Source organism: Pleurodeles waltl, chromosome 4_2 (assembly GCF_031143425.1).
Source record: "Pleurodeles waltl isolate 20211129_DDA chromosome 4_2, aPleWal1.hap1.20221129, whole genome shotgun sequence".
NCBI classification, from domain to species: Eukaryota; Metazoa; Chordata; class Amphibia; order Caudata; family Salamandridae; genus Pleurodeles; species Pleurodeles waltl.
In genome coordinates this window covers 963,992,354-964,020,293 of record NC_090443.1, presented here as the reverse complement: position 1 = coordinate 964,020,293, position 27,940 = coordinate 963,992,354, and the positions used below count along the sequence as shown (strand labels likewise).

The 27,940-nt window shown below is 46.4% G+C and overlaps 1 protein-coding gene across 6 annotated transcripts in view; it reads left to right on the top strand.

Annotated features, from left to right (window-relative positions):
- Positions 1-22,921, top strand: part of ERI3 (ERI1 exoribonuclease family member 3) — a 1,277,520-nt gene extending 1,254,599 nt beyond the window's left edge. For all 6 annotated transcript variants that reach the window (XM_069232797.1, XM_069232794.1, XM_069232796.1 and 3 more), the window contains one exon: positions 15,897-22,921. In XM_069232797.1, coding sequence (XP_069088898.1) covers positions 15,897-15,979 — 83 coding nt within the window. In that variant the 3' untranslated portion in view covers positions 15,980-22,921. The remainder of the gene's footprint in view (positions 1-15,896) is intronic.
- Positions 22,922-27,940: the final 5,019 nt, after the last annotated feature.

Here is a 27,940-nt window from a genome sequence, read left to right as displayed (position 1 = left end):
GCTGGGTGTGTAAAGTGAGCCTGGGTCTGGAGATATGGTGGGTGTTTGACGTGAGTCTGTGATCTGGAGCGATGACTATCTAAAGTGAGTGTGGTCTTGAGGTACAGCTGGGTGTCTGTCTGATCTGCAGCAATGGCTGGGTGTCTAATGTGAGTCTGTGATCTGCAACAATGGCTGGTTGTCTAAAGTGAGTCTGTGATCTGGAGAGATGGCCGTCTTTCTAAAGTGAGTCTGTGATCTGTAGGGGTGGCTGTGTGTCTAAAGTGAGTCTGTGTTCTGGAGCGATGACTGTCTAAAGTGAGTGTGGTCTGGAGGTACAGCTGGGTGTCTGTCTGATCTGCAGCAGTGGCTGGGTGTCTAATGTGAGTCTGTGATCTGCAGGTACAGCTGGGTGCCTGAAGTGAGTCTGTGATCTGGAGAGATTGCCATCTTTCTAAAGTGAGTCTGTGGTCTGGCACGATGGTTCAATCAATCAAGGCATTTGTAAAGCGCACTACTCACTCGTGGGGCGGGGGGTGCTACTGCTCAAATAGACCAGTCTTGAGGTGTCTCCTGAACGTACCTAGGTCCTGTGTTTGTCGCAGTTGGGTGGGAAGAGTGTTCCACGTCTTTGTGGTGATGTGGGAGAACGATCTGCCACCGGCGGTCGTTCTGTGGATGCGTGGGATGGTGGCGAGGGCAATGTTAGCGGAGCGAAGCTGTCGGGTCGGGGTGTAGACGGAGAGCTGTCTGTTGAGGTATTCTGGTCCGGTGTTGTGTAGTGCCTTGTGAGCCTAGGTCAGGAGTTTGAACGTGATTCTCTTGTTGATGGGGAGCCAGTGCAGGTCTCTCAGGTGGGCTGTGATGTGGCAGTGGAGGGGATGTCCAGGATGAGGCGTGCGGAGGCGTTCTGGATGCTTTGCAGTCTTTTCTGGGGCTTGGCCGTGGTTCCTCCGGAAAAGGCATTGCAGTAGTCCAGTCTGCTGCTTACGAGGGCTTGGGTGACCTTCCTGGTTCCAGTGGGGATCCATTTGTAGATCTTCCGAAGCATGCACAGGGTGTTGGAGGAGGAGATGGCTTTGACTTGCTGGGTCATTGATAATGATGAGTCCAGGATGAATCCCAGGTTTCTTGCGTGGTGGGTGTCTGTGTGGTTCCCAGTGTGGCAGGCCACAAGGAGTCATCCCAGGCGGAGGGGGTGTAGCTGAGAATGAGGACCTCAGTCTTGTCAGAATTCAGTTTCAGGCAGCTGTTCTTCATCCATTCGGCAATGGTCTTCATTCTGATGGTAGGGTGTCTGAAGTGAGTCTGTGATCTGGAGTAATGGCTGTCTTTCTAAAGTGAGTCTGTGGTCTGGCGCAGTTTTGCTGGGTGTCAGAAGTGAGTCTGTGATCTGGAGCGATTGCTGGTTGTCCAAAGTGAGTCTGTGGTCTGGAATGATTGCTGTGTGTTTAAAGTAAGTGTTGTGTGGATCAATGGCTGCCTAAAGTGAGTGTGGTCTGGAGCGATGTCTGGCTGTCTGAAGTCAGTCTGTGATCTGCAGCGATGGCTGGGTGTTTAAAGAGAGTCTGTGATCTGGAGCGATGGCTGTCTAAAGTGAAAGTAGGAATTGGATGTAACACTTTGCTAGCTCATATGAGTCCTTTCTGGTGTGATTTATTTCGTGACTTTATCTTCTGAAACCAAAGCTCTGTCGTCTAAAGTACGTTTATTTTCTGGAACGATTGTTCGACTGACTAGATCGAGACCCTGCTGCAGTATCAGGAGTGATGGCTGTATCATCTAACATAAGACCTGGTATGATCTTGAGCGATAGCTCTGCTGTCTTAACATCTGTAATTTAATAGCAAAAGTAGTTTTTTCACAGTACAGCTGCGAATGTAAGGGTGAATGCCTCTGTTCAGTGCCTGCCTGTAAAATGGGAGGGTTAGCTCTGCTGTCTCGCGCCTGAGGCGCGCCACGTCAAATCCTAGTGCAGCTCGAGGAACTCGTAATGAAATAAAAACGTGTGTAGTGTGTTTACTTACAAATGTATTACATTTTCTCGGTGGAGCCCGAGCTGCCAGCAGGCACCGGGTGGCCTCTGTTCTCTTGGACTCTGTTGTGAAGAGACGAGGCGCGGGCGGGAAATGGCGGGCTCCTTCCTCGCTGGAGCCCCTACTTATTAGCAGGAGTTAATGCCTCTCTTGACCCCCTCTTTAACAGGGCCCTGCAGCTAGGCGCTGCTGCTGCCGAGCACCAACCTTGGGAGTGCGCAGGCCCATTCACTCTTAAAGTTATTGGGGACGTAACCCTGTCCATTAGCTAAAAAAGACTGAAATTACCTCCTCGCTCGCCTGCGGAGCTTCGGGGGCTACAGTTAGATTTGAAAATTTAACTAGGCCTCTATTTCGATGCTGCCGGGCAATCTGAAAGCTTTAACTTTAATTAAAAAGGTTTTTTTTTTTCTTGTAGGTGACCTTAATTTGAAAAAAACATTTGCCTGACCCTCAGTTGCTGCCGGTGTTCTCTTTCACTGCAGCTCCTGCGTGCAAAATATACATATGTGAGGGGCAGAGGCCCGGTTACAGGCAGTAAACACTGTGTCTCCGTTCATGCATCCCGCATCCCAAGGCTACCGCTGCGCATGCGTGCGCAGGCCGTGTTGTAGAAGCTTATGAGTGTATAATACACCGTGTACACAAGCGTCATGCACGCACAGTATAGGAAGTCAAAAGAAAACAAAGACATTGAGTGACCACCAGCTGCTGATAGACCCAAAACTATATCATCCATAAAATAAGGACATGTAGACTCTTGACACGCATATAGTATTGTCATACCGGAACAGTCAAAACACACACACAGGGTATGGTGTTAAACAACAGAAACCGACACCGAATTCTCATTTGAGCAAACGCGACAGCGGGCCACTGAGGCCGGGCCAGTGAGAAACCCCACAACCATGAAACGGCGTTCAGAGTTTGAAAGTGCCACAGTGTCAGAAGCGCGCTATATAAATGCTATTAACATAACGCGCAGTGATCACAAGGCAAACATGCTTGTACCGACAGATCACAAAACATACAAACACCTGCTAGATGTACATTACACACGACACGTGCGCAGCTGTAAAACATGCAGTGCACATGTGCAACCAGTAGTGATTTGCAAAGTGCACTTCACGCAGTGCATGCACACAAAGACCTGAGCAGAGCCAAGCACCGACGTGCACACAGATGCCGACACATGACATGCTCCTGAATAAATGCATACAGGTGTACCCATTTAGGCACATATCGAAACCCATTTATCCTGATACACACAACAGACGCGTGTGATTGACATACGATGGTCCGAGCACAACTATTAAGGAGCGTGAGCACATCTGAATACAAAACATGTAACATAGGTTTGAACGCAGACACACATACATGTCATGTTTAGCATTAGCAACATCTGTGCCTGGTTCTCGGAGCATTTGAAAGCAGATACTGTCAACTTCGCCGAGCTCTGTCACTTTTACCCACTTCCATCTGACTCTAAAGCCCTGGGCTGGCCACTGCACGCGGCTGCAGCTCCTGCCTGCGGATTGATGTGACACGAAGATGGATGTGCTTGAGCTGGGGTTTGTGTGCGTGTTTTATAGTGCCGCTTGTGGTCATATTTTAAAGCAGAGGCTCGGTGGCTCGCTCCATCACTCTGTGCTGGCCGGTGTGCACCATGTGTCTTTCATGGACCATCAAGATGTCTATTACAGCTTCCCAAGGCCGTTGCTTCACAGGGACCTTCGGTAGAGGTCGCCGGCTTCTGCGGTTCTGAAGATGAAGCTTGGGGAGGCTACACCTGCCCTGACTGTACACCATCCCCTGCAACCTGTGGCCCATTACTGGGTAACATGTCACCTCTGCATACCTAACCATACAACACTGAGGTCATGCATGTGGCACATACCAGAACAAAGCATTTCTGGGAGGTTTCAGGCCTCATCAGTAGTTGTTTCTCTCTGAGGGATCACCTTAAATGGCTCGATGCTACCCTTACGTGAGGACTTTTGATGGACTTAAGATGAAGTCCTTTGGACAATTAACAGCAAAGTTGGAAGCAACCGGGAAGCAATCAAAGTGGAAAAGAGTAACACTGAGATGATTCCTGGACACACTGTGCTGTGGTCAATCAGTCTTTTTTAAAGCGTAACACTATCACCCCTGGGGGTATCTGGGTGCTGAGGTGTCTGTGTCGAAAAGCCAGGTCTTGAGTATCTTTCTGAAGTCTGCCAGGGAGGGTGCCATTCGGAGGTGAAGGCCATTTCAGGCTTTGTAGGGGAAAGCGCACCCCCCACTGCACATTCGATGGATGCGGGGGACATGTGCGAGGGCCCGTGAGGTGGAGCGCAGGTCTCTCGAGGGAAGATGAAAGGTCAGCCTGTTTGGTGTAGGAAGGTCCTTGTTTGTGGTGGGCTTTGCAGGCGTATGTGAGCGTCTTGAACAAGGTTATTTTCTGGACAGGGAGCCAGTGAAGTTTCCTGAGGGGGAGTGATGTGGGTACACTTGTCTGGGGAAAGGGGGTCCAGAATGGGTCTGGCTGCCGCGTTCTGTATTGTCTGGTGTCTTCTGAGGAGCTGGGAGGAAATACCAGTGTAGAGCGCGTTGCTGCAGTCGAGGCAGCTGGTGACGAGGGCTTATGTGACGATCTTTCTTGTGTACACTGGGATCCATTTAAAGAGCATGCGGAGGGTGTGGAAAGAGAAGGAAGCAACTGCATTGACTTGTGGTTTCATGGTCAGTTGGCTGTTCAGGATTATGCCAAGGTTGCGAGCGTGGTTCGTCGGTGTGGGGGAGGGTCCGAATTCTTCCGTAACATAAGCAGCTTCAACATCAGACGCAGATGCTAAAGTCTAGGCTGTGGACACAAATTACTAAACGAGAAAGAAAAGTTCAAGCTAGTGTTATGGCTTTGTACAGTTCGGCTGGATGTTTTTTTTTGGTTTTTAACTTCTGTTTGCCATGGAGTTTTAGATCTTTTTGCGTTCATAGTCCTATTGTTCTGGGGGGCATTCCTAAATGGGTGGAGAATTTTCCTTTCATGACTGAGTATTTTGGTATTGAAAAAGAGCATGTAATCAGGCATGCAGAAATCCATTAAAAAGAGCAATGATTTGGAGCGGTCTGTACGTGGTCTTGTTCCATACTTTTCTGGCAGCCAGTGCTAACTTGCTAGATAAATTGAAATCAGATTTATCCTACCTGCTTTCAACAGGGAGTAGCCATATTTGGACTCTTCTAAAAACCATTGGGTCCTCGTGCGCACTGCCCTGCGATCAGCATACTCAAAACAATCGAGTCCTGTACTCTAAACTGCTATAACCTAACTTGCTTAACATCAGTGAGCAGTCAGAAGTCACAGACATTCGAAGTTCTTTGAGTTCTGTAAAATGGCAAACATGTAACATGCTTCTCTAGTAGAAGTGATAGACATCTGTAAAGCCAAGATGGCCTTCAAAGTCAGGGGGCATTGATGGAACGCAGTACACAGAAAAGTAACTGACCACCCTTTCATCATTCAATTCTCAAGTCATAGAGATGCGACAAATATATAAACGTAAGTGGGTCCTGCAATATTATAGAGAAGATGGTCAATCTATGGTCAGTCAGGCTTTTAATATCACAAAGAAGAATGATATCAATCAATCGGGGTTTGTAAAGCGCACTACTCACTAACTAATCATTAATATCATTGAGTTATCTAACATCATAGAGAAGTGGCAGATATTGAAGTACCAAGGTGTCCAGCAGTATGTTAGACAAGCAACAGGCATCTCTACAGTCATGGAGCACTTTATAACATATTTAATGGCAAGTATGTGTAGACATTGATCCGTCTGTATCCTAGAGATGTGAGGAACATTTCTAACAGTATTGAAGCATCTAACATGTAGAAAAGGGATCACTGTCTCAATTACAGATCACTTAACTCTAGTCACACAGACAGGTCAACTCTAAAATTGAGTTCAATGGTGCTTCTCTGTAGTTTTAAACATGTCTGTGGCCACAGAGTTAGGTAAACATCATAATGCGACACCAGACTTGAGGCCTTTTGAGGCGATCATCACCCTTTTCTAGCATCACAGAACCTCAATATTGTAGAATGTTCTGCATCACCCAAAAAGTGTGTGCTGTATTCTCAATCTCGTCATGCCAAACATTCAGAAGCTGTGCACAGGTGTGGTTGACTGCTGCCAGGAGGTTGTACACAGGGCCTGGCTAATGGCCGTGTAGGGCGGGATTGGTGGATAGCAGGAGTTTAGGCAGAAGGCCTTGCTTACATGTTCGTTTCTGAGCCAGTAAACAGTAGGGGAAACTCCCCAAGCTCTTTGGGATTCGGGAGGGTGTGGGGGGGGGGGGGGGGCTAGTAGGCACCTGTCCCTGGCAGGGGCAGCTACAAGACCTGCATTGGCACTATAATCTTTATTGCTGACACCCTTGTTGGTCTTCTGCAGCCCGTTAAACGTTGGTTATGCTTGTAAAGGAGGGTGCACATGGTGTGCTCCTCCAGGTCTCAGTGCCTGGAGGGCCCACTGTTACACACATACTTCGGACGTACATGCATGATCGTCATGTGTGCTGAATTGGGGAGTTACAAATCTACCACTTGCTAAGATGAACTCAAGGCAGGGGTGCACACTTTCCATAGCAATGATTATGAAGGTTGTTTCCACCAGTCACTGAAATATACTTCAACTCGTGAAACTTAAGAGACAGTGCCTTTAAGCATTGATACTCAAAACTATTTAATTAAGTATCTACAGGAGTGGTTCTTCTGCAACAGGTATCAGAAAAAACAGACATCAGTAAAGATGCATACATTGTGTTTCATTGCAGCTATAGTCCATAAGTCTCGGTTATTCTTCGTTCCTGGTTATGAAGTCTGTTCTTCTTGGCCTGAGTGATTCAAAGACAGATAGGTAATCCTTGTGACAGGTGCTGCTCGTTTCCTATGGAACACAGCGCCCAGATATCACTGCAAGCTGGCTGAATGACCTAGACCCTCCTCTGTAGGCTTTGACTTTCACAACATAGCAAGATTGAGGCTTGCTTTTAGAGACTATGGTCTGTTAATTCCGTATGTCCCCTACTGGTATGCGGTCTACCGCCAATCCCCTTTAGTGGACAGCAGCAGCAAACCCTTTTCTTTAGTTATGGGGGCAGAGACCTTATCCTAGTAGAATTCACACCTTCCTGTATAGAGGAGTGTACTGCTTCCTGAAAGGAAAGGTGAACTTTGGATTTGCCAGCTTTTATCTCAACTATCCACTCAAATTCAAAGTTAACCCCAAAACTTTGGGTGTAACCAATCATGACAAAGGCAATTTTCCTTTTCGGTGTGCCACAGCTCCATGGCATCCAGCTTCAGGGGAACCGTCACTGAGGTATTTATTTGCTTTCAAAGTGCCTCTGGCCATTCAGCTACTGTTGTTCAGGGGTTTCTCTCCCTCACGAAATAGAGCACTGCTGTGGAGAATCAGGGACCTAAATCCATCACTTTAAGGTTTGCATTCCTTGGCTGTGTGTTTGGCCATGTTTACTGTTCTGGCCGTGCTGTTGTCAGACACAAGTTCATCTGCAGGAACTAATTTGGTCCAAGCGCAGTGAAAACAAAAGGTCCTTCCAGCTCCAATCACATGGATGTGAAGTCAAAGCTATATTAATGCACCTGGCTTTACAATGATTTCTACTGGATGGGGGAGTCAGGGGAGTAGTGCTGGAGGACATGCAGGAGAAAAGAAAGACAGCAACACTGACTCCCATCAAATCATATGAAGCAAAACCCCCATGCATACCCAGTCTCTCTTGTACCCAGGCACTCTCATCCACACAACAAGCAATCTGAGAAATTCTTTGGGGCACGCAGTTTGTAGCAGGTAAAAAGGCACATACCCCATTATGACCCCTACCTCTTCATATTGCTGGATTTCAAAAACTTTGCTGCATTTCACTACCCCACCCTCACACGCACTCTGGAGCTTGGTGTGTGAATCATCTGCAATCTGCTTCACTAGTTCCCCTTCTATCTATTCAGGTGACACCAGCTTCTTTATATGGGCACCTCCAGACCCCAAAGAGCTATACTACCTGCGGAGTCCCCCAAGGGTCCTTAGGGTCTGTCCCCTGTAATCTTCAGCCTCTCCATGGAGCCCCTTCTGGTTCTCTTCACATATACCAGCTTCAAGACTCACCAGTATGCTAATGACATGCAACGCTGCTTGAAAGCCAACTCTGCTTCAGACATCCAACTCTTCAAACACTGCCTGCACATAATCCGAGCCCACGATGTCCAGCACCTACCCGAAGCTCATTCACACCAAGACTGAATTTCTGTTATTTGTCAAGAACAACAAACAAGAAATAGTGCAAACCTTACTCAATGACGTGAACCTTGACAGCTTTGAACCCTAACTTTCAGTGAATGCCAAGTCACTTGGATTCACCCTAGATACCAGGTTCACCCTCAAGGAATACATTGCCAAAGAAAACGAAAGATGGTTAGTACCAACTCTGTTCTAAAGAGAATGAAACAGTTTATTGCAGAACGTAACTTCGGAACTACTGTTCAAGCCCTCATACTTTTGCATCTGGATAATGGTAATGTGCTTCTTCATGGCTTCCCAGATGCCACACTGTCACCCCATAAGGGCATCCTACACTTTGCAACAGATCTCATTGAGAGCCCCAAGAAATATGATCATGCCAACCCATCCTGATGAAACTTCAGTGGCTCAGTTTGCCAGTACCTTCAAATCCAACGGCATCACTAACAAAGCCATCAGAGATCAGCACCCTTGCTTATCTTACAGACAAGCTGACCATCTCTGGTGGTTCTTCTCACAGCCACAGCACCATAGGACTTCAGATGGAGAAGAGGAGAAAAATGAATAAAATGCAGCAGGCCTTTCAGTCTATGCATCCAGGGTCTGGAACAGCATGGACCCTATTCTTCCATCAGGACTGGCCCAAAGTTGATCCAATTTAGGAAATCATTGAAGACTCACCACATTAAAGAACCCTACATCATAAGGCATTAACCTCCCACTAACCAGCTACCGCTCCTTTCAGGCAGTGAATGTATGCTTGTATGACCTGCACAGCACACACACCACTGCTTTTTAGCTAGGTTTTGGCTATAGAAATACCACAAACATGCATACTGTCAGCAACTGTTACCAACAGTAATGTCATGATCCGGTTATGGAGACAGTAGTTACGCATGCTAAAAAGAGTATCGCCCAACCGAGTCCAGGCTTCGTTTGGTGGGCAATGGACCAAAGGTTTGTGGAGCACTTATTATGAAGCTCTTTATGTGGCTCTCCTTTACAAGAAAAAAAACTGTCTGCCAGAATGATAAAATGTGGAGCAGCACCAGGGACCATGAATGTGCACTGTTGAACACCCATCTCTCAAGGCCCCGTTTGTAGCGTTATAACAGCGGTTTGCACTAAGCGTCTGCCTTTGTGTTCCGCATTCAGAGGTGCTTTAAGGGCAGTGTGATTTGAACCATGGACCTGGCCCAGTGGAAGTCTGACATTTACAGACACTGAAAGAGTTAACCTGAAACTTGGCTCATGAAGAGGACGGGTGGTGCATTGGGATATCTCGAGGTCTTGGAAGCAGGGACGTAGCTTGGTGGTTAATTTTGAGGGTGGGGGGTGAGTTTCCCTGTTCTGCAACAACCATGATGACAAATCATTTAAAAAAACATTATAAGAGCAGTGCAGAAGCAGAGTTTGAGGGGCAGTGAAAAGGTCCCGGAGAGGAGATTATAAGGAGTACTTAAACTGAATATTTTGTAAAATAACCAACACGTTTAAAGGCCTTCCTAACAGAGATGCCAGACACTGTGTATACGTGTTTTTGTCTGTGTGCCTATGTAAAAAATCCCAGGTGAAATCCGACAGACTCCTCGCCGTACGGAACTGAAAACACCTGTACCCAACTCTTTCCTGTAGAATAGATCTTTGGGGAGGAGTGCGACACACCAAGCACCCCCCTGAAGTTACGCCGCTGCCCGGAAGGGCGGGGCTTGGGCGGTACCCAGCTACAGCCCCTGGGCCGCCCCTCTCTGGCATCCTCCTAAGCACCCCTCAGCCTGAGGGGCCCCATCCCTGCTCCCAGCACTCCATCACCAGCCGGCACGCGCGTCTCCCAGACAGTGAAATATGAGCACAATTAGGCCGGATACAGTTCAATTCTGATAAACAGCGCTCGCACCCTTTAAGCCGTGATTAAAAGGCCTCCGCCCTTTGATAGAGAGGCCTAATTCCACATTAGCACCGCCCGCGCCTGATTATAAAGCACTCTCCGGGTTTACAGTGGGAGATGGATGGGCGGCGTCTTTATCGTTTACACATCAGTGCTGATGCCGGCCCTCCTCATCGACTCTCTTTATCTGCGCCCCTTCCCATCCCGGTCACCCCTGCCTCCTCACCTCCCCGCGCCCCCCGCAGCAGCCCCGCTCCCCCGGTGTAGCAAGGCCTGCCTGCCACACGCAAGTGGGCAAAGTCACCCTTACGGTAACAGCTTGATGAATGGCCGCGGCGTAATGAAATGGAGACATCAAGGCGCGGTGCGAGGAAGAAAAAGTGGTAATCCGACAGAACGGAGCTGTCCCGAAACGGAGGAGAGCGGAAGAAGGATCGCCTCCCCGCCGTGCTCTGTCAAGGGAGAAATTACACATTTACTCTGGCTTTTTCTTAAGGAGACGGCCCCCATAGATCAAAACACGGATTTACAAGCCAATTTCCAACATGAAATATAGACACCAGGAATCAATTTAACCAGGGTTCCATTTTAGCTAACACCGGCTGCGATTAGTCGCAGGTAACTAACGCTCTCTGGCTTCCTCCCAGCACCAGGCCCTTCCCGCCGCCATCCTCCCTCTTCAGGGTGCAGGTGCGGGGGGGGAGGCGGGGTTGAACGAAGGCCAGCTCCCCCCACACCTCAGACTGTAGGGAGGTGCTGGGAGCGGCGACTGCTCCAAGGCACAGCACTAAGTTGTAACCCATGCAAGGTCACTTGCATAAAGCGCCTCCGTGCCTCGTCAGGGTTTGTAAGCGCTATAAGCACGCCTTGACAAAGTCGGGCCAGGCTTTGTCAAGGCTTGTTTATTTCAGGTATACCGAAATTCTATTTTAATGCCATCGCCCAGGTTGCAAAGCGTATGCAATCAAGGGTAGAAATTAAGCAAACAAAAGTGAAAACGATTGCAGGAAGCCAGTGGACCCTTCTATAACAATAGCAAGGCCCAACATTTGAAAAAAAAGAGCAAACCGAAAGGACAGATCAGCCCAGCAGGCCCTAAATCTGAAGTGCACTACTTTTAGGCAGGTATGCACCAGGTCAAGTCATGCCATCACTTACAGTGCACGAGAGCCAGTGGCTGGTGTGGGCGCTGACGTATTGCCCCATGCTATTTGGTGTTGTCGGCAGAAACAAAAGTAAATGGCAGTTTACGACCAAAGATGAAGAGGTTTGCCCTAATGCATCTAAATGCAGGAGGCTGGCTGAAGCTTTCGCTAGGCCAGACTTAAAAAGCCCCTCCCACTAAAACTATGCAACTTTTTTTTGTTTTAAGTGCCAGTGTGTTTTTTTTCTTCCCTGTCTACAGTCTTAAGTTACATTTCTGGAACATTCTTAGGTAGAATATCTAGCTCGATGTCTTAGCTTCGCAAATACTATTTGTAATACAAATGTATCTTAGTTTAAGCATTTCTGCTAGCATACGTAACTGATGTTTCATAGTATGTGTATATGTTGATTTATCAAAAAAATGTTTTAACCCTAAATTCTCAAACAAAAACAAAAACACAGCATATATTAAAATTGCATATCGCTGTGCTGTGCCCTTATGCACAGGTATTTGATAGCACTGTGTGACCAAAAAAGTGTATGTTGTGTTAAGTTTCACCAGAAGTGACAACACATTACTTTAAACCTGGTGGTGACGTCACAGGGGATCCTTTAGCGTGCCAAAGGATCCATCTTAGAAGAACTGACAGTGTGGCTTTACACCCAGATGACATGACATCGCGAGAAATAAATGATGAGTGCGTGACATGTGGGGGCAGTGCCCGGCCTTAATACGTATCGTCACTGGCAGGCATAGCACCCCTGCCCACTGCTGCTAGCCGTTCACCCCTGTAGGTGCTGAGATGCAGCCTTCAGAGGTTGTTGATTGCTCTCTTCTCGCTTGGGAGCTGGTTTAGGCCTCTTGAGCGGTTCACTCCGCGGTCTCCCCAGAAGCAGTAGGGTGGCTCTAGTAAATCTGCGAGATGTAGCTTGGCTGAAAACACAGCCCCTCAAATCAGTAAAGTGCCCTACATGCAAACCCCAAAACATTGATGTATGATTTCCTATCTTAGTATTACCATCGGGGTGCAGTAGAGTTTGTTTTCCCCCCATTAGTGGGCGTACAGCAAGGAAGTATGTGCATGCACTGGAGTGGGTTAGTGCATTTGTTTTTTAAGTAGCCAAGTACTGGGAGATCTTCGGGTGTAGTGGTGTGCTGGGTAAGTCTTGGGTGCTAAGTGCAGGGCTTCACAGCATTCGGCCTATCACTGAACTACACCTGATTTTGTGTGGTATCGGGCAGTGAATCCCAAGGTATGAGTGTATTCTTGCAAGGATTTTATATTTTTGGGATGTTGTGTTACATATAAAGCACATTCAGCCCAATGGTATCGAGGCGCCAGACAGGTAAGAGAGGCTAATGCGATTCAGAGAACTACACTGAAAACAACCAAGTCTTTAGTTGCTTTCGGAATAGCAGGAGGGGGTGAGATACCCCTAATTTTAACTGGGAGCAAGTTCCATAACTTTACAGCTACCACACAAAAGGCCCCATCTCCCCATTTTACTCTTTTTCTCCTCAGAGTCCGTGCCAACCTAAGATCAGCTGATCTTAACGGGCGACTGGGAGCGTACCAGTTGATAGCTGCTTGCAAGTATCCTGAGCCCTCGAGTGAAGGGCTTTGTGGGTCAGGCACAGTGACTTAAAAATGATGTGCTTCCTAATGGCTAACCCAGTGCTGCTCCCTCATGCCTTCCTTAATAGAGGTAAACATGCTTAGCCCGAGCAACCGGGTGATTGCATTTTGAATAATGTTATGTTATGTTATGATTGCTTGTATAGCGCCTAAACTACCCGAAGGCCTCGTATCGCTTATATTGCAGGCAGAATCGCAGAAACACACACCACCACTTAAGTTCAGGCTCTGAATAACCATGTTTTCAGGGTTTTTCGGAATGTAATTTCCTGAGAGCTTGCTCGAATATTAGTAGGCAGACTGTTCCAGAGTTTCGCTCCTTGATGGGACAAGGATCTTCCTCCCCATCTCGCTTTCCTCACTAAAGGAAAATTCGCTACGATGGCAGAGGAAGATATAAGTTGTCTAATAAACTGCAGATTATTCAGGGCTGATTGGTTAATGTTTAGATAAAAGGCGTTAAGAGTCCAATCTAGATATGATAAGGGCCAGCACCACTGTCGCCCTTAATTCATGTGGCATAAATGGATGGATTTTGTTTTTAGGATTCTCACCATCCAAAGACAGGTATTAATAATTCTATTTACCTGTTCATCAAAGGTAAGAGCTGAGTCGCATATAATCCCAAGGTTCTTTGCTGCAGCGATGGGAGTGGGTAGGGTCCCACATGTCACGGGCCACCAGTTTTGATTCCAAATGGAGGTATTTGCTCCAAAGATGATCACCTCAGTTTTGTCACCATCTGTTTTCAGCCAGTTTTGGCCCATCCAGTTGCTGACTTCTCTCATACATGTTTGAAACCTACCGGCTGAATATGCACATTGCCTTGAAAGGAGACAATAATTTGGGTGTCGTCAGCATACAAGGACACCTGGAAATTAAAGGATTGTACTAATTTAGCCAGAGGAACCACATAGAAATTAAAAAGGGTTGGACTAAGAGATGATCCCAGGGGAAATCCACAGGGGAGCTGAAATGGGGCTAATCTGAAGTATCCCTAACTAAATGTTGTTCTATCTTGGAGAAATGACTCCAGGATGCTCAAAGCCAAGTCCTGCCTGATGTAAGTGTTGTGCCAAAATCTGGGGCGTGATGGTGTCAAGCGCCACTTATAGATCTGATAGAATTAAGATAGCACCACATCCCAGGTCTACTGATTTCCTGATCGAATCTGTGGTGGCGATCAGTGCGAACTCTTTTCTATGATTTTTCCAGAAACTGTTGGGAGGTATCCAAACAATCGTGTGCCAGCAAAAAGGTGGCAAGCTCTTGATGTGTTTTTTTTTCTTGAATTTTGGCAAACAAGGGCAAGAGGGCAATGGGACGTAAGTTTTTGAGATCGCCTGGGTCTGCTCCCGTTTTCTTTTTTTTTTTTTTTTTTTTAAATGGGCATGACTATGGTCTCTTTCCAGGTTGCGGTCTTTGAGGCATTTGGGCACTTTCATGAAAAGTGACTTTGGGAGGCTGGGGTTGCGGGCGTTTTTATTTTCCTTTGGATGCAGTGAATAATTTTTAGGTGTGAAGTTTTGTGTTTTATCTCTACTGGCACCTACAATTAATGTTGCTGCAGAGTTGGTAGGCTCTGTAGGTTAGTAGCTTTCAAATATTACAGTACAGTAGTCTAGCTTTTCCCTTATGAACGTCTGCTTTATAGCTTTCACACACTTTTTTTTAATTTTTGGGAAATTAAGCACTGAATTTAGAATCCACAAAAGAGCTTAGTAATAATGTTTATTGGTAATAGGTGATTCTTGCTGAATTCTTTTCAGGCTCACTAGGGGATGCATACTCCATTACTTAAAGGTTCAAGAGGCTACACATACCCCGATCCTTCCATGTTCACCTGGGGATGCATGCTTAGTTAATTCCAGGGTCACCGGGCCAGGTGTGTTCAGTTCATTCCATGCTCACCAAGATATACATGCTTACGTGCTTCCAGGCTCACCAAGAGATGCATACTCCATTACTTAAAGGCTCAAGAACCCGAATCCTGCCTAAATCCTTCCATGTTCACCCGAGGATGCATGCTTAGTCAATTCCAGTCTCACCCGGGGTTGGGGGTTAAGTTCATGCCATGCTCACCAAGATATGTATGCTTAGGCCTTCCAGGCTCATCAAGGGGTGCAAGCTCGCTTCCTGCCAGGCTCACCAAGAGATGCATGCTTATTAAATTCCAGGCTCACCCAGGGATGTGTGTTCAGTTTGTTCCATGCTTACCAAGATATGCATGCTCACATCCTGCCAGGCTCACCAAGGGCTGCATGCTCACTTCCTGCTAGACTCACCAAATTATGCATGCTGACTTCCCTCTAGGGTCACCAAAGGATGCATACTCTGTTTCTTCCAGGCTCACCAAGGAATGCAAGCAGCATTGCATGCCCAAATTCTTCCATGTTCACCTGGGGATGCATGCTTAGTTGTTTGCGGGCTCACCCTGAGATGTGCGTTAAGTAAATTCCAATCTCACCAATATATGCATGCATACTTCCTTTCAGGTGCACCAAGGGATGCTTGCTCACTTCCTGCCAGGCTCACCAAGGGATGCATTTTTCTAGCAACATGGCTCGCTGCTGAGTAAGAGTGCACTAGAATCTACTTTGTTCTCTGAAAGGTTATCAGTTATCTTGATTGCCTCCAAGTCTGCCATATGGTGGCCAACCTATGGATATGCTTCTCTCAGCATGCCATATGAAATTGCAATGTTCCCCCAGCATGTGGTGAAGGTGGGGGTCTGTGGCTCCTGAGAACTTTTGCGCACTTTGTAACAACCAGAGCACTGCAGATTTAGAGACAGACTGACCCTTCTACAGTTGTTGACTAGCACTGTTGTCTTTAATTAGCAATGCATGTTGCGCACTGATGGTTAACCCTTCGCTTGTCTCACTCTTCTCCCCCACAGATGACTGCAGGAACATTGCTAATATCATGAAGACTCTCGCCCACAGGGGTTTCATCTTTAAACAAACCTCCAGACGCATCTGATTCCCCAGGAGGAGCGGGACAAAAGGCTGCATGCAGCGCTTTTCTGACCGTGTGTTCACGCGTGAGGACAGACAGGAAGTAGAATTCAAGGCAAGCGGACAGAGCAGCTCGACCATCACCGCCTGCAAAGGCCGGACAACATGGACAAGGAAACTTATATTTGTGCAGACCCAAAATATGAATGCCCTCCATAACAGGCCCCAGCTCCAGTCTGGGGGGAGAGATCAGGCTAAGTGGGGGGGTGGCCCCCACCACCTTTTCCCCTCTCATCCTACCAGCCAAAATGTGATTTTAGGGGAGTGGGAGTGAGGTGGGAAAAGGCTGAGACAGTGTTGCAAGATGGGGACAAATGCAGTATACCGTTGACAACCGCTCCTCAATTTTCCCACAAAGTGGAAATTCTTCAGCGAACAGAATCCTGTGTGTCGGACTGGGAGGAAAATCGCTGAAGAGCGGCAACCCTTACATTAACCCTGGATCTCTACCCCTAGAGCTAGCTGCATGCGATGAAAACATAAAAACAAAATAAAAAATAAAACTATCAAACTAAAAAAAAAAAAAAAAAAAAACCTGGGCCAGGGTCTAGGGTCAGTTCCGGACAGGATGTCCTCGCCTTGTGCCAGACGTGACTTTGTAGCAGGGACCTCATAGCACTTGTTTGGAATTGTAGCTTTTCTTGTTGTTTGGATTTCGCATCATGTTTTATTTTTTAGGAAGACCTTACTACAGCTGTCATCTGCGCCCCAGGTATTGACCACTCTGGGATTATTCTAGCACTACAAGGTGACTGCTACCTCTGAGCCTAATCCAATGACTTCTTTCCATCGTCATCCTGCTCTGGCTCCTTCGCTTAGTTTTGAGGAATGCCTCCTTCTTTCCAAGGTCCTACTCTCCCTTTTGCTGCAAGGTCTCTTCCAAATATTCCTTCTCATTGGGAATGGTACAGGCCAGTGACTCCACCGCTTTCCATGGTGTTTGAGATGTGGCTGCTTGTGGGGCCTCATACCTTCCTTGCCATTGTTAACCTCTCCACCTTCTTTGCAGATCCTTGCCTTTGTCACCCTCCTGTCCTTTTATGTGACATTCCTCTCAGCACCTGCCAATCTACTTTACACCCTCCCCATTCAGCTGTCACCTTATATCCTTCTCCGATGAGTCTTCTCCCCTTACTACCTTCCATCCTGCTTCCCGCATGCCTCTTCTCTTCCTATCCCTCCTGTCATCCCGTTTGACCTCAGCCCATCCCATCTTTTAATCCTTCCCATCCGTTTATCCTTCCCACCCTTGTGTCCCCAGCTCTCCTTCCGATTATCATCATCCCGATGTCGGTACTTTCCCCTAGCCTGCCTTCTGATCCTTTTCTCCTCAAATGGTCTCTTTTTCAGTCCTACCCATCTGTTTATTTCTTTCTCTTTTTATTTGGTCCCCATTTCCTGTAGAAGATTCTTATTTTGATTGGTCCCATAGGCAGTGTTTTTTACATCCTTTTCTGGTCCTCAAAAAACTTGACCTAGCCCCCTGGTCTGCTAGTCCAAAACTCACAAAGGTCACTAAACTTAAGATCTTTCCTGCTTTTTGTTAACCTTTGCTGAATCCAGATGCAGCCATTTTCGTGTATTAAGTAATCTCCAAAGCCCTGGGGCACGTGGCTGCACTTCTCTTTTAACGAAAATGCTTCTAACATGCCTTTGAGTTTTCACAGTTGATGGACTGTGGACTCCAGAAACCGCTGAGTTAAATCAAAGCTTTTGTCTGTATTGTTAATGCTGCAAACTCTTCTGTTCTTATAAATAGGAGGGGTCTGTTTTAATCTCCTCCGTTTAATGAGATGTGGCTGTATTCTCTGTCCTCTTACTCAAGTTTCAAGGTTAATTTATTAAGTTTGATTAAATGTCAACATGGCAAAACAAACTTTTTAAATAATACAAATAATCCTCTTATACAATATACATAAATTCAATTATTTTTTAAAGAAATAACAGTACTTCACGGAATATTCTCCCCAAACCTCTTACACTTAAGCTACAAACAATTGTGAGTACATTAAAACGTTTTTTGTAGAGTAGTGCCTAAATCACATTGACTCCAGAGAGAGATACATATTCCACAACTCATTCTTTTTAGATCTCGACCAGCTGTGGCATAATGTAGACTCTCAACATGTTCTGCCATTGATGGATATAGATGTCATCTCCAAAGGACAATGCTGCAGGCAGGAAGTGTGTGAGTGATGTTTGGGGTTTTAAAAAGTCCCTCATCCTATCAATTTTATCTAAATGCTTTTTTCTCATAGCTTTAACCTACGTTGGTCCAGTTGGGACATTGTTCTTTTTTCTCTTCCACTAGTTCCCTACTAATTGACTTATAGAAACCAGGGTCCTAGATGTCCTCTCCTTCTTTGGCCGCCTCTGCCTTGGAAGAAGCGAATTCAGTTGTTAACTATTTGACTGAGAGGCAGTTGAATGTTCCCAGCTGGCTTAACATTACCCTCTATGCTGGCTGTTAAGTCTACTGGTAACTTCCTTACTGGCTCCACCAGCCCTGCTATACCAAGTTTTTAACTCTTATGACCAACCAGGTGGTGTTCACCACAACCTTCTGCGAGTTCAAGTTCCACGTGCCTATTCTGGTTCTGTCCACGCTCTGTGACCATCGTGTGAAGGGAGAGCCAAAGGTGGTCCAAGCTGGTCTTGCATACGTTATGTCCGCCTCGTGCCCTCCCATGAAGTTGTGCAGCACAACCGGCTTGGATACAGGCTAGTTTTATAAACGCCCAAGATTGTTGTGTTGACAGTGCTCAGACTCAAGCAACAGCGAGCTACCGTGGCTAATTAAGCCTGCATCCTCTTCTGAAGATTCAGATTTGCATTCTTGTCAAGCCTCCCCCTCTGCAGGATAAAAAAAAAAACTGACAGACCAGGTGGTATGCAGCTGCCCCCTCCCCAACCTCTTGCACCCACTTGAACATGTTTTGTGGAAACCCTGTACGGAACAGAGACGCATTCTACGGCTGATCTATAATGTTGTCTGAAATCCCTTCATATAGAGCAGCCTTTCCTCTGAGAGATGTGGCAGTGTTGTAGAGAAGTATGTCTCCATTTTACAAGTTCTTGCACATGTACACCGAATCTTCTAGCAGGTCTTCAGGCTAGGGGACGGCAGTCACCTGCACACAAGAGACTGTCTGTGGTCGGTTGTTTCCGAGGTCCTGTGCTGCCTGCGTGGAACAGAAGCTCTCTATGACTGATCAGTGACACTTCGCAGAAGCATACAAAATGGTGATTCCCCATCACAAGGTATGTGACTCATGCCCAAGGATCAGCGATGGACTGTCCTTTCTGTACACATCAACCCCCCTGAGCAGAACACAACTTCTTTGGCTTATCATGTGCAACGTTACCTGCACATGATAAAAGTATCCTTGATTAATATCATTTTAAAGCCCTGGCTGCACATTGCCTCTTTTGGTGAAAGTTGGGACATACCTCTCACATCCTTCACTCCGTCGGACAGTGCACCCGTCCGTGGTGCGGATACCTGTTGCAATGGCAGTTTCTTAAACACCTCTTCCACCTGCACAGCATTGCTCATCTATGAATAAGAGTTTAAGCTGCTGGCAGACCTGTGCCGAATGAGAGCTGCTTAGGGAAATATGTTTCATGAGAGACCATCAGAGTTTCAGGATGAGTGAGAGTGCTTAAGAGACATGAAATGATTTTTAAAAGCTATTTGTGAAAGAGGCCTTTTAGATGCATGGAATAAAAGCGCTTTAGAGACCTGAGTGGTGTAATGAGAACCTCTCAAAGTCGTGTGGAATGAGAGAGCATCAAAGGCTTGTGTGTGATGACGCCCTACAGGAGAGTTGTGTACAGTGAGAAGTCCTCAGAAAATTGTGAGGAATAAGGGCTTCTCAGATACATGTGGAGTGAGAGGCATCAAAAACTATTGTGTTTAATGCAAACTCTTCAGAACCCTTTGTTGAATGTGAGCTGTCCAGACACTTGTAGGGAATGAAAGCTTGAGACTTGTATGCATTGAGATTTCTCTAGAGATATAACATATAGGAGAGCTTTAGACCTGTGTGGAATGAGAGCTTCTTGGATAATTGTGGCGTGAGAGTGGCTTATGGAAGTAATGTATGTTTAATGCAAACTCTTCAAAGCTGTTTGTGGAATGAGAGCTCTTCTGAGACCTGTGTAGGGCGACAGCTCACCACCAACCTCTGACGAATGAGAGCTTGAGAATTGTGTAATAAGAGCTGTTCATGGACCTATTAAGAACAAGATCTTGAGACATGTGGAATGATAGCTCTTCAGAGACCAAAGGAGAGCTTAAGGACTAAGTGGAATTAGAACTCTCCAGAAACGTACTATAAATTACGTCTTGAGAGTATATGGAATAATAGTTCTTTAGAGACCTATCAAGAATGAGACCTTGAGCCCTTTGCGTATTAATAGCTCTCAGATACTTGAATGAGAGGTTGAGACCTTCGTGGAATGGTAGCTCTTGAGAGACCTGACATGAATAACAGCTTGAGACTTGTGGAATGGTATCTCTTCAGAGACCTACCAGGAAAGAGAGCTTACAAACTATGTAGAATGAGACCTTTTCCCGAGACCTTCTAGGAAATACAACTCAGAATGAGAAATCTTAGGAGACCTATCTAGAACGGGAGCTTTAAACCTGCGTGGAATGAAAGCTCTCCAAGACTTCTTCCCCCAGAACAAGAATTTGAGTCCTGTGTGTAATGGAAGCTCCTCAGATACTCGTGGAAAGAGAGCCGCATAGAGAACTATTGTATCTTTAAAGCAAAAAGCAAACTCTCCATAGCTCTATGTTGAAGGAGGGGTTTCAGATACCCTAGCGGAATGAGAGATCTTCAGAGAGACTTGTGTAAGGAGAGCTCTCCAGAGACCTATAAAGATTAAGAGTTTGAGGTCTTTGTTCAGGATAACTCTTCAGAGACCTACCATGACTGGGAGCTTCAGAGCTGTGTGGAATGATAGCTCTCAAGAGACCTACTAGAAAATAAAGCTTGAGACCTCAGTTTTGAATGAGAGATTTTTAGATACTTATCAAGAATGAGTTTTAGACCCTTGTAATGTGAGGGCTCGGTGGAAGACAGTCAAGAATAGAGCTTAAGATGTGTGGAATGAAAGATCTTCAGAGACCTGCCAGGAATGAGAGCCTGAAACCTGTGTAGTGTCAGACCTCTTCAGACACCATGTGGACGAGAGCCATTTAGACTCCTGTGTGGAATGAGCTCACCAAACAAAGCTGAGGAATGAGAGCGGCTTAGGTAATGCTTTATGTTTGCTGAGCACTCTTCAGAGACCTATAAAAAAAATGAGGCTTGAGAATGATGTGGAATGAGACCTCATCAAAGACCTGTCAGGAATGAGAGCTTAAGAACTTTGTGGAAGGAGAACTTGACACCTGTGTGGAATGAGATATCTTTAGAAGCCAATTAAGAATGAGACCAGTAATGAATCAGAGCATATCAGAGAATAGACCTTACTAACTTTGTGGAATGACAGCTTTTCAGAGAGCGATCAAGAATGAGAGCTTGCGACCTATATGGAATGAGAGCTCTGTAGAAACCTTTGTGAACTGAGAGCTTCACAGAACACCATGGAATGAAAGCTGCTTAGGTAACTATTATGTTTAACATGAACTCCTCATAGGCCCAAATGGAATGAACATTCATAATAGATATGTAGATTGAGCTGTTACCGTGGGTGGAATGAGGGCGCTTTAGAGACCTCTCTGGAACTCTCTATAGAGATTGTGATAAGAATCCAACAGAGTCCTGTGAAATGAGAATTTTTCACTGACCTGTGTAGGGTGAGAGACATGAGGAACCTGTGCATGCTGAGCGATCTTCAGGGACCTGTATATTAGACTGGGATATCTTCAAATTCCTGTGTGGATTGAGAGATGCCTAGTGGTGTATTTTTTGTTTAATGGAATCCTGTTCTAAAACGTGTGTGGGAAATTATGAACTCTTCAGAGACCTGCATGGTAGAATGAGAGCTCCTCAGAGACCTGTGTAGTAAAATGAGAAGTCCTCAGAGAACCATGTGATGGGTGGAAAGCTCTTCAGATGCTCGTATGTGATGGGAGGTCCGGAGAGACATGAATGTAGGGATCTTTTGTATGTTTTTGCAGAAAAAGTTCTATTAAACCCTATGTCAGCAGGGGACCAGCGTAGCATACGAGCTCTTCAAAGATTCGAGTCACCGGGTGATGTCTAGTCTCACAGTAGCCGCCCCTGCAGGGTAGTAACCATGCACCACCAGTATATGTATGAGAAGCGAGAATTTGGAAATCAGTGGATGGCGTAAGAGACCTGACAAGAGCCAGAGCTCTGTCACATTATGTGTCCCAGGAGTGTGGAGCAGGTTTTTTTTTTTATCACACTGTGGGATGGGATCTCTTTCAAGCAACGTGCCCTAAGGGGACCTCTGCGGCATGTGGATGCTTTTGCGCCCAATGCAACATGGGACCTGTATGGAATAAGAAGTGCTTAAAAGCCTGTGTGCCCGTGACACACAATCCACTGGATGAGATCTGCTTAATTTCAACTGGTTTAAGGAGACTAACCATACCACATCAGAAGGACTCTCCTTTTACACATGCCCACTGCCACCTGGCCTTAGATTACCTTTGGGCAAGGAGTGGAAGTTCCATGAGAGGAGATGGTGTTCACCGAGCGAGAAACCTTTAAGGGTTTTGTAGCAGATAGAGAATACAGCCATCTCACCCAGCAGTTCACTTCTAGTGCTCAGTAGGTGCCATTCAAGTCAAAAGGAAAACAAAACATCAAAAGAATGAAAATTCCATCCATGGTCATTGCCTAGTTATTCAATTCTTGCTGTAAATGTGTCACGTCAATAACATTTGGAAACATCATTAAAGCAAGTTTCATATCTTTAAACCCTTCCCACTGGTGTTTTGTGTTTTTTTTCTACACTGGCATTCACAAACAACCAAAAAAGCAGACTTACTTTTTAACAGTTTTGTTGTTCACTTTCATGTGAACTGCGATTTAATGCCTATTTGGATTAGGAGAAAGGCGTTTACATAATCATTCTGCTAGATGTTCTTACAGCAAATTCCTCACCTTTAGGATATATTCGGGTACCAGACTGGAACTGGAATATTAAAAACAGCATTGCTTATGCACGCCAGTAGGTGGCATCATGTGGCTTCGTCCTGACTTTGTTCTTTCCCAGAAGTGACAAATGGAGACGCTTAGAAACACCACCCCTGCACGCTGCCATCCTTTCCTTTCATTCTGTGCCATTGTACATGGATCTGGAGCTCTCTCCCAACTATTTCCTCATGAGCTGATAGTTTTTTTCCCCTCAAATGTTTTATTCGAGTGAGCAAGAGAACTACATTACCTTCTTAAACTATGGGGCTTAAGCCATAGGGAACTGTCATAAACAGATGTCTGTGACAGCGCCATCTGGTGTTTGGGTTCCACACTCAACTCCAAAGCCTCCAATGAATGAACTCAAAGACAATCTCAGAACATGAATGTTTATGTCACTGAACACCAAAAGTGGCTTAGGAAGACCTACGATTAGAATTTGAGGGTGCAGACCCATTTCTGCTCTTGAGGACGATCCCGCTACAGGTTGTCATCAAGATCCAAGTCTGTCAGTAAGTTGAAATCAAAGTGGAAGCACAAGCAGACCAAGTGAGATTCGTCCCACTAGTCCCGCCACTCTCAATCTAAGAATGAATAAGAATGTCTGGGTGCCTTGTGGTCTTGATTTTGGTCCCATGGTCAAGAGAATTCCCGGGTCAATTGGTGACATTGCCACAGACTGAGATCTTTAGGAAAGACATATTGTGATTTTTTTTGTGCAAATTTCTGACTCTGGCTTGCCTTTGGTCTCCACGGATCCTCGATGGCCACCAGTCTGCGCCCCCCAGAACCTGCCCCAGGTTCCACTCTTCAACTTCCTTTCCAGTACCAAAATCCTTGCTTTCCCTGCAACACTGTTCCAATAGTCCTTTCCAAATCCAAAGGTAATCCATCTCAGCCGCAGTCAAGGTCTAATGTCTTGGTTCTGTACCAACACCCTCAGCCTCAGTTCATACTGACTCAGACAGAAGCATGCCTTTCTTTCAAAGCTCATCTCAGCATTCAAACAACTTTTTGATTTGGACTCTGGTCAGAGCCAACCAGCTTTTGGGAATTATATTGGGGATGAGGGGGAGTATTTCCCCAGCACTATGACAATTAAAATGTATTTTTTATAGAGACTTTTAACCCCAGATACTTCACTTTAGAATATTCCCTAGGCATCAGACTTGATACAGAAAATCTTGAGCAGTACCTCTGCTCGACAGCAGGTGGTGTAGTTTGGCTCTGTCTCTGCAGCATTTCCTTCAGAACTGAGGTCAAAGTGCCTATATAGGCGCCACCCAGGCATGCTGACATCAATTTCTTTCATGACTAATTCTGCACCAAAAGCACAAAACCAAGTAAAATCTAGTGTTAACTGTTTTGACAAGTGTACAGTGCCTAAGTGATGTTTCTGGGGAAAAAGAACCCAGTGCTTTTAGGCCCCAGTCCTACTCTCCATTTACAAAGCTGGCATCTGGGGGCACTTCACACTAACCAGAGTTTTTTGGGCGCCAGAGTGATGCCCGCTGTGCCTAAAGATTTTTATGATATCATGCATGCCATCTTTGGGCCACCAACTCCCTATGGAGCACCTTTGAGCCCCACAGAGCCAAGATGTGCCCCCGCTGGGCTACCATTGGCAGGTTCGTCATCATTGCGAGACGGGACCTCTGGATCCAGGCTGAAGCCACCATCGGTGCTTCCACTCATCCTGGCTATGTCCCTCGAGCACTGCTCGACAGCGAGCCGCTCATCATTCCTGAAGCTAATCCAGTCCCGCCCCACTGGCACTCGACATCGATCTCTTAGGTCTTCCCATCCCCTGGATTTCCCTACCGACCCCTACCTTCCTGAAGGAGGTGATGAGCTGGAAATATATGGTCTCCCTTAGTACCTTGGTGACAATTAGTAAGAGGAGCTGGGCAATGGCAGTCGCTGGGCGCAGGCATCCCAAACACAGCCATGGTTTCACTTCTAGGCCAGGTTTTGGAGTAAGGCACAGAGTTTACAACTGTGATGCACAGGGCCGTAGAGGTCCTTGATCTGCCAGTCATGGTGCTCAAGACAAAGGTCTTGACAGAAGTGCTTCAACTTTAACTGGGCTCTTCTGAACCCATGCTTCACTTTAATGAAGCCCTCACCAATGTGCTTCTTGGGGCCCTGGTGAAAACTTGCAGAAGGTCTTGTGTGCACCATATGATTGCACTGTCTTACACCATGACACCCAGACTTCCTTTCCCAGCACCCTTCCCCTGAGAACCTGGTAGTGCACCTTTGGGAAGCATATTTTTTGTTTCATCAGCCTGGCCCTACGGTCGGTTAACACAACATGCATCATGGGCCAAAATTCCCATGCATCGTGGGACTTAGTTGCTCAGCCACCTCCCGTGCTGCCCAAGGAAGCATGTGCCATCCTGAACTAAGCTTTGGTGGAGCATCAGGGATGCAGCGAGGTTTGCCATTCACTGTAGATTGGACACCACAGACTCCCTGGGTAGAGCCATAGCTTCTACGGTGGTGCTGCATCTCCACACCAGATTAAGGTCCACTGGGTTTTCTGGGGATGTACACAGGGGCGTAGCTTCAGTGGGGGTGTTTGGGATGCTAAATCTCTCTACTAACTATTTTCAGATACACTCTTGGGTGCAGGACAGGTGCTTTCAGTCGGGTATTGTGAGATGTCAGTTGGATTTCAGCAGGGATTTTTACATACAGACAGACAAAAATGCACACACAATCTGTTTTGAAAGTCCTAAAAAATATTGGTTATTTTACAAAGTATTGTATTTTCTCTTAGTCCTCCTACCAATCCGCATTCATCACCCGTTCCAATGCTCCTTAGGCCCCGCTCATGCACCCTGCTTGTCATATAATGTATTTAAACATTTATGCTAACCTGCTTGTCGTAAAATCTGAAGATCAACCCCCACCCCCAATCTTACTGACCAAGCTGGATGTACAGTCTTCATTGATTGCCTTCCCTCTGGTGGCTCCTGTCTATTTGGAAACAAGGTTGATGCGGTGCTCAAGCTCTTTCATGAGAGCTGGGTTACTGCCACATCTCTTGGCCTTTCCCTCTCTCCTGTCTGCACCAGCAGTCCTTTCACTGTGGAAGGAGAAACTTTGGGTGGCCACAGTACCAGCGTGCCCAGTTCAGCAGTTCGGGCAGTGGAGCCCGGTAAGGACGTAGGAGACAGTCCCAGCATGCTGTCCAGTCCCTCGCCCCTCCATCAGCCGTAGCCTGAAAACCCCTTTAGCGTGCCCGCTATCCTGCTGGCTGCAGAATCAGGCACCAACTGTCCCAGTGGTCAGAGTTTACAGCTGAGAAGTGGGTGCTTCATATCATCCAGAAGAGATGCGCCCTACTATTTAATTTTTGAAACCACTACCACACCTCCCATGAGCATGCTTGTCTAAACAGTTAAATTAGATTTTTACATGCATTCACATTTTTGGAGAAGCGTTAGTCACAAAAGAAATTGATGTCAGTGTGCCTGGGTGCACCTATATAAACACCGCAGCTTCACTTCCAACGCCTATACCACCGAGACTGAGCCAAACAGCGTCACCTGCTGGCATGCAGCGGTACTGCTCAAGATTTTCTGCATCCAGTTGGATGCCTGGGAAATATTCAAAGTTTGTATCAGAATTGGGTTACCGAAGGTAAGTAACTTGTTCATCCGGATTTGTAGGAAGCCTGTGTGTCAGACACCTCCTTGGATACGGAGTTGTGTTCTTTCCCTGAATCACCAACAGACAAGCAGCAGTATTTCTGGTTTTACAACTGTCAACTATGGAAGTTAAAACCATTGTACTAACAGAGGTTTTGCAACCAGGAAAACCTTTGTCAAGATCATTACTTTCATTTAATATAGCTCTGACTGAGATCCTTACAGGCCCCTGGTATAAGGCCTGTTCCTGTCCTTTGGTGAAGAGGCAGGTTGCCAGATGCTATTGGCTTATGCCAGGCACCATGGATTTTTGACGCAGCACACTATACCATAGAATTTGGAAGTTCAAGCTTTCACATGTATGGTCCATCCCAATTCTATTCCAATAACTCCTCCTGACAGACAGTGGAAACATTTTGAGACTTATGAAAAGCAGATGTTTTCCTCGGCCAGCCTACCTTCCGGTCAGTCAATGTCAGCGGCTTGCTGGGGAGATCTACCTTTGCCGAGATATTGCTGATGAGAAATTGTGGGCGAATTTGACTCAAACCATCCATGATGGTAAGGACCCCACTAAGAAAATCATCTGCTCTGGACACGGTACACTACTGACTGCTTAGCCAGTGCAACTAGCACTCACATGGTGCATCGGAGGGTTGCTTGAATGTGATCCCTTACCTCCTCTGGGGATGTGCAAGCCTTTTTAATGGACATGCCATTCAATAGGTTTCTCTTATTTGGTGAGAAGGCCTATTCGGCGTCGGAACCATCTAATAACAGCCTGACCACTGCACATTCCTTTGGCCTTTCTATCCCTGCAAACCAGTATTCTCCACAATTTTGCCCCTTTTGAGGCTACCAGAGAGGGTTGGTGTACCACCCACGCCAAGGCCCACTGCCCCTGCAACATGCACCCTAGTCATTTCCGGACTGGGGCAGAGATCAAGTAGACAATGCCCAGGCCATCAGGGACATCCAGCTTTCCAGCCTCCTGCTCTTTGGCATCTACCTCCAAGATACTTTAGTTTGCAGTTAGCAGCACAATAACATCCAACAGGTGGGTCCACTATTGTCCAGTGAGGCGATGCCCTTCCTTTCCTTTTCAACCCACTGCACCATCCACCCACTTCAGACCATCTTTCAGAAGAG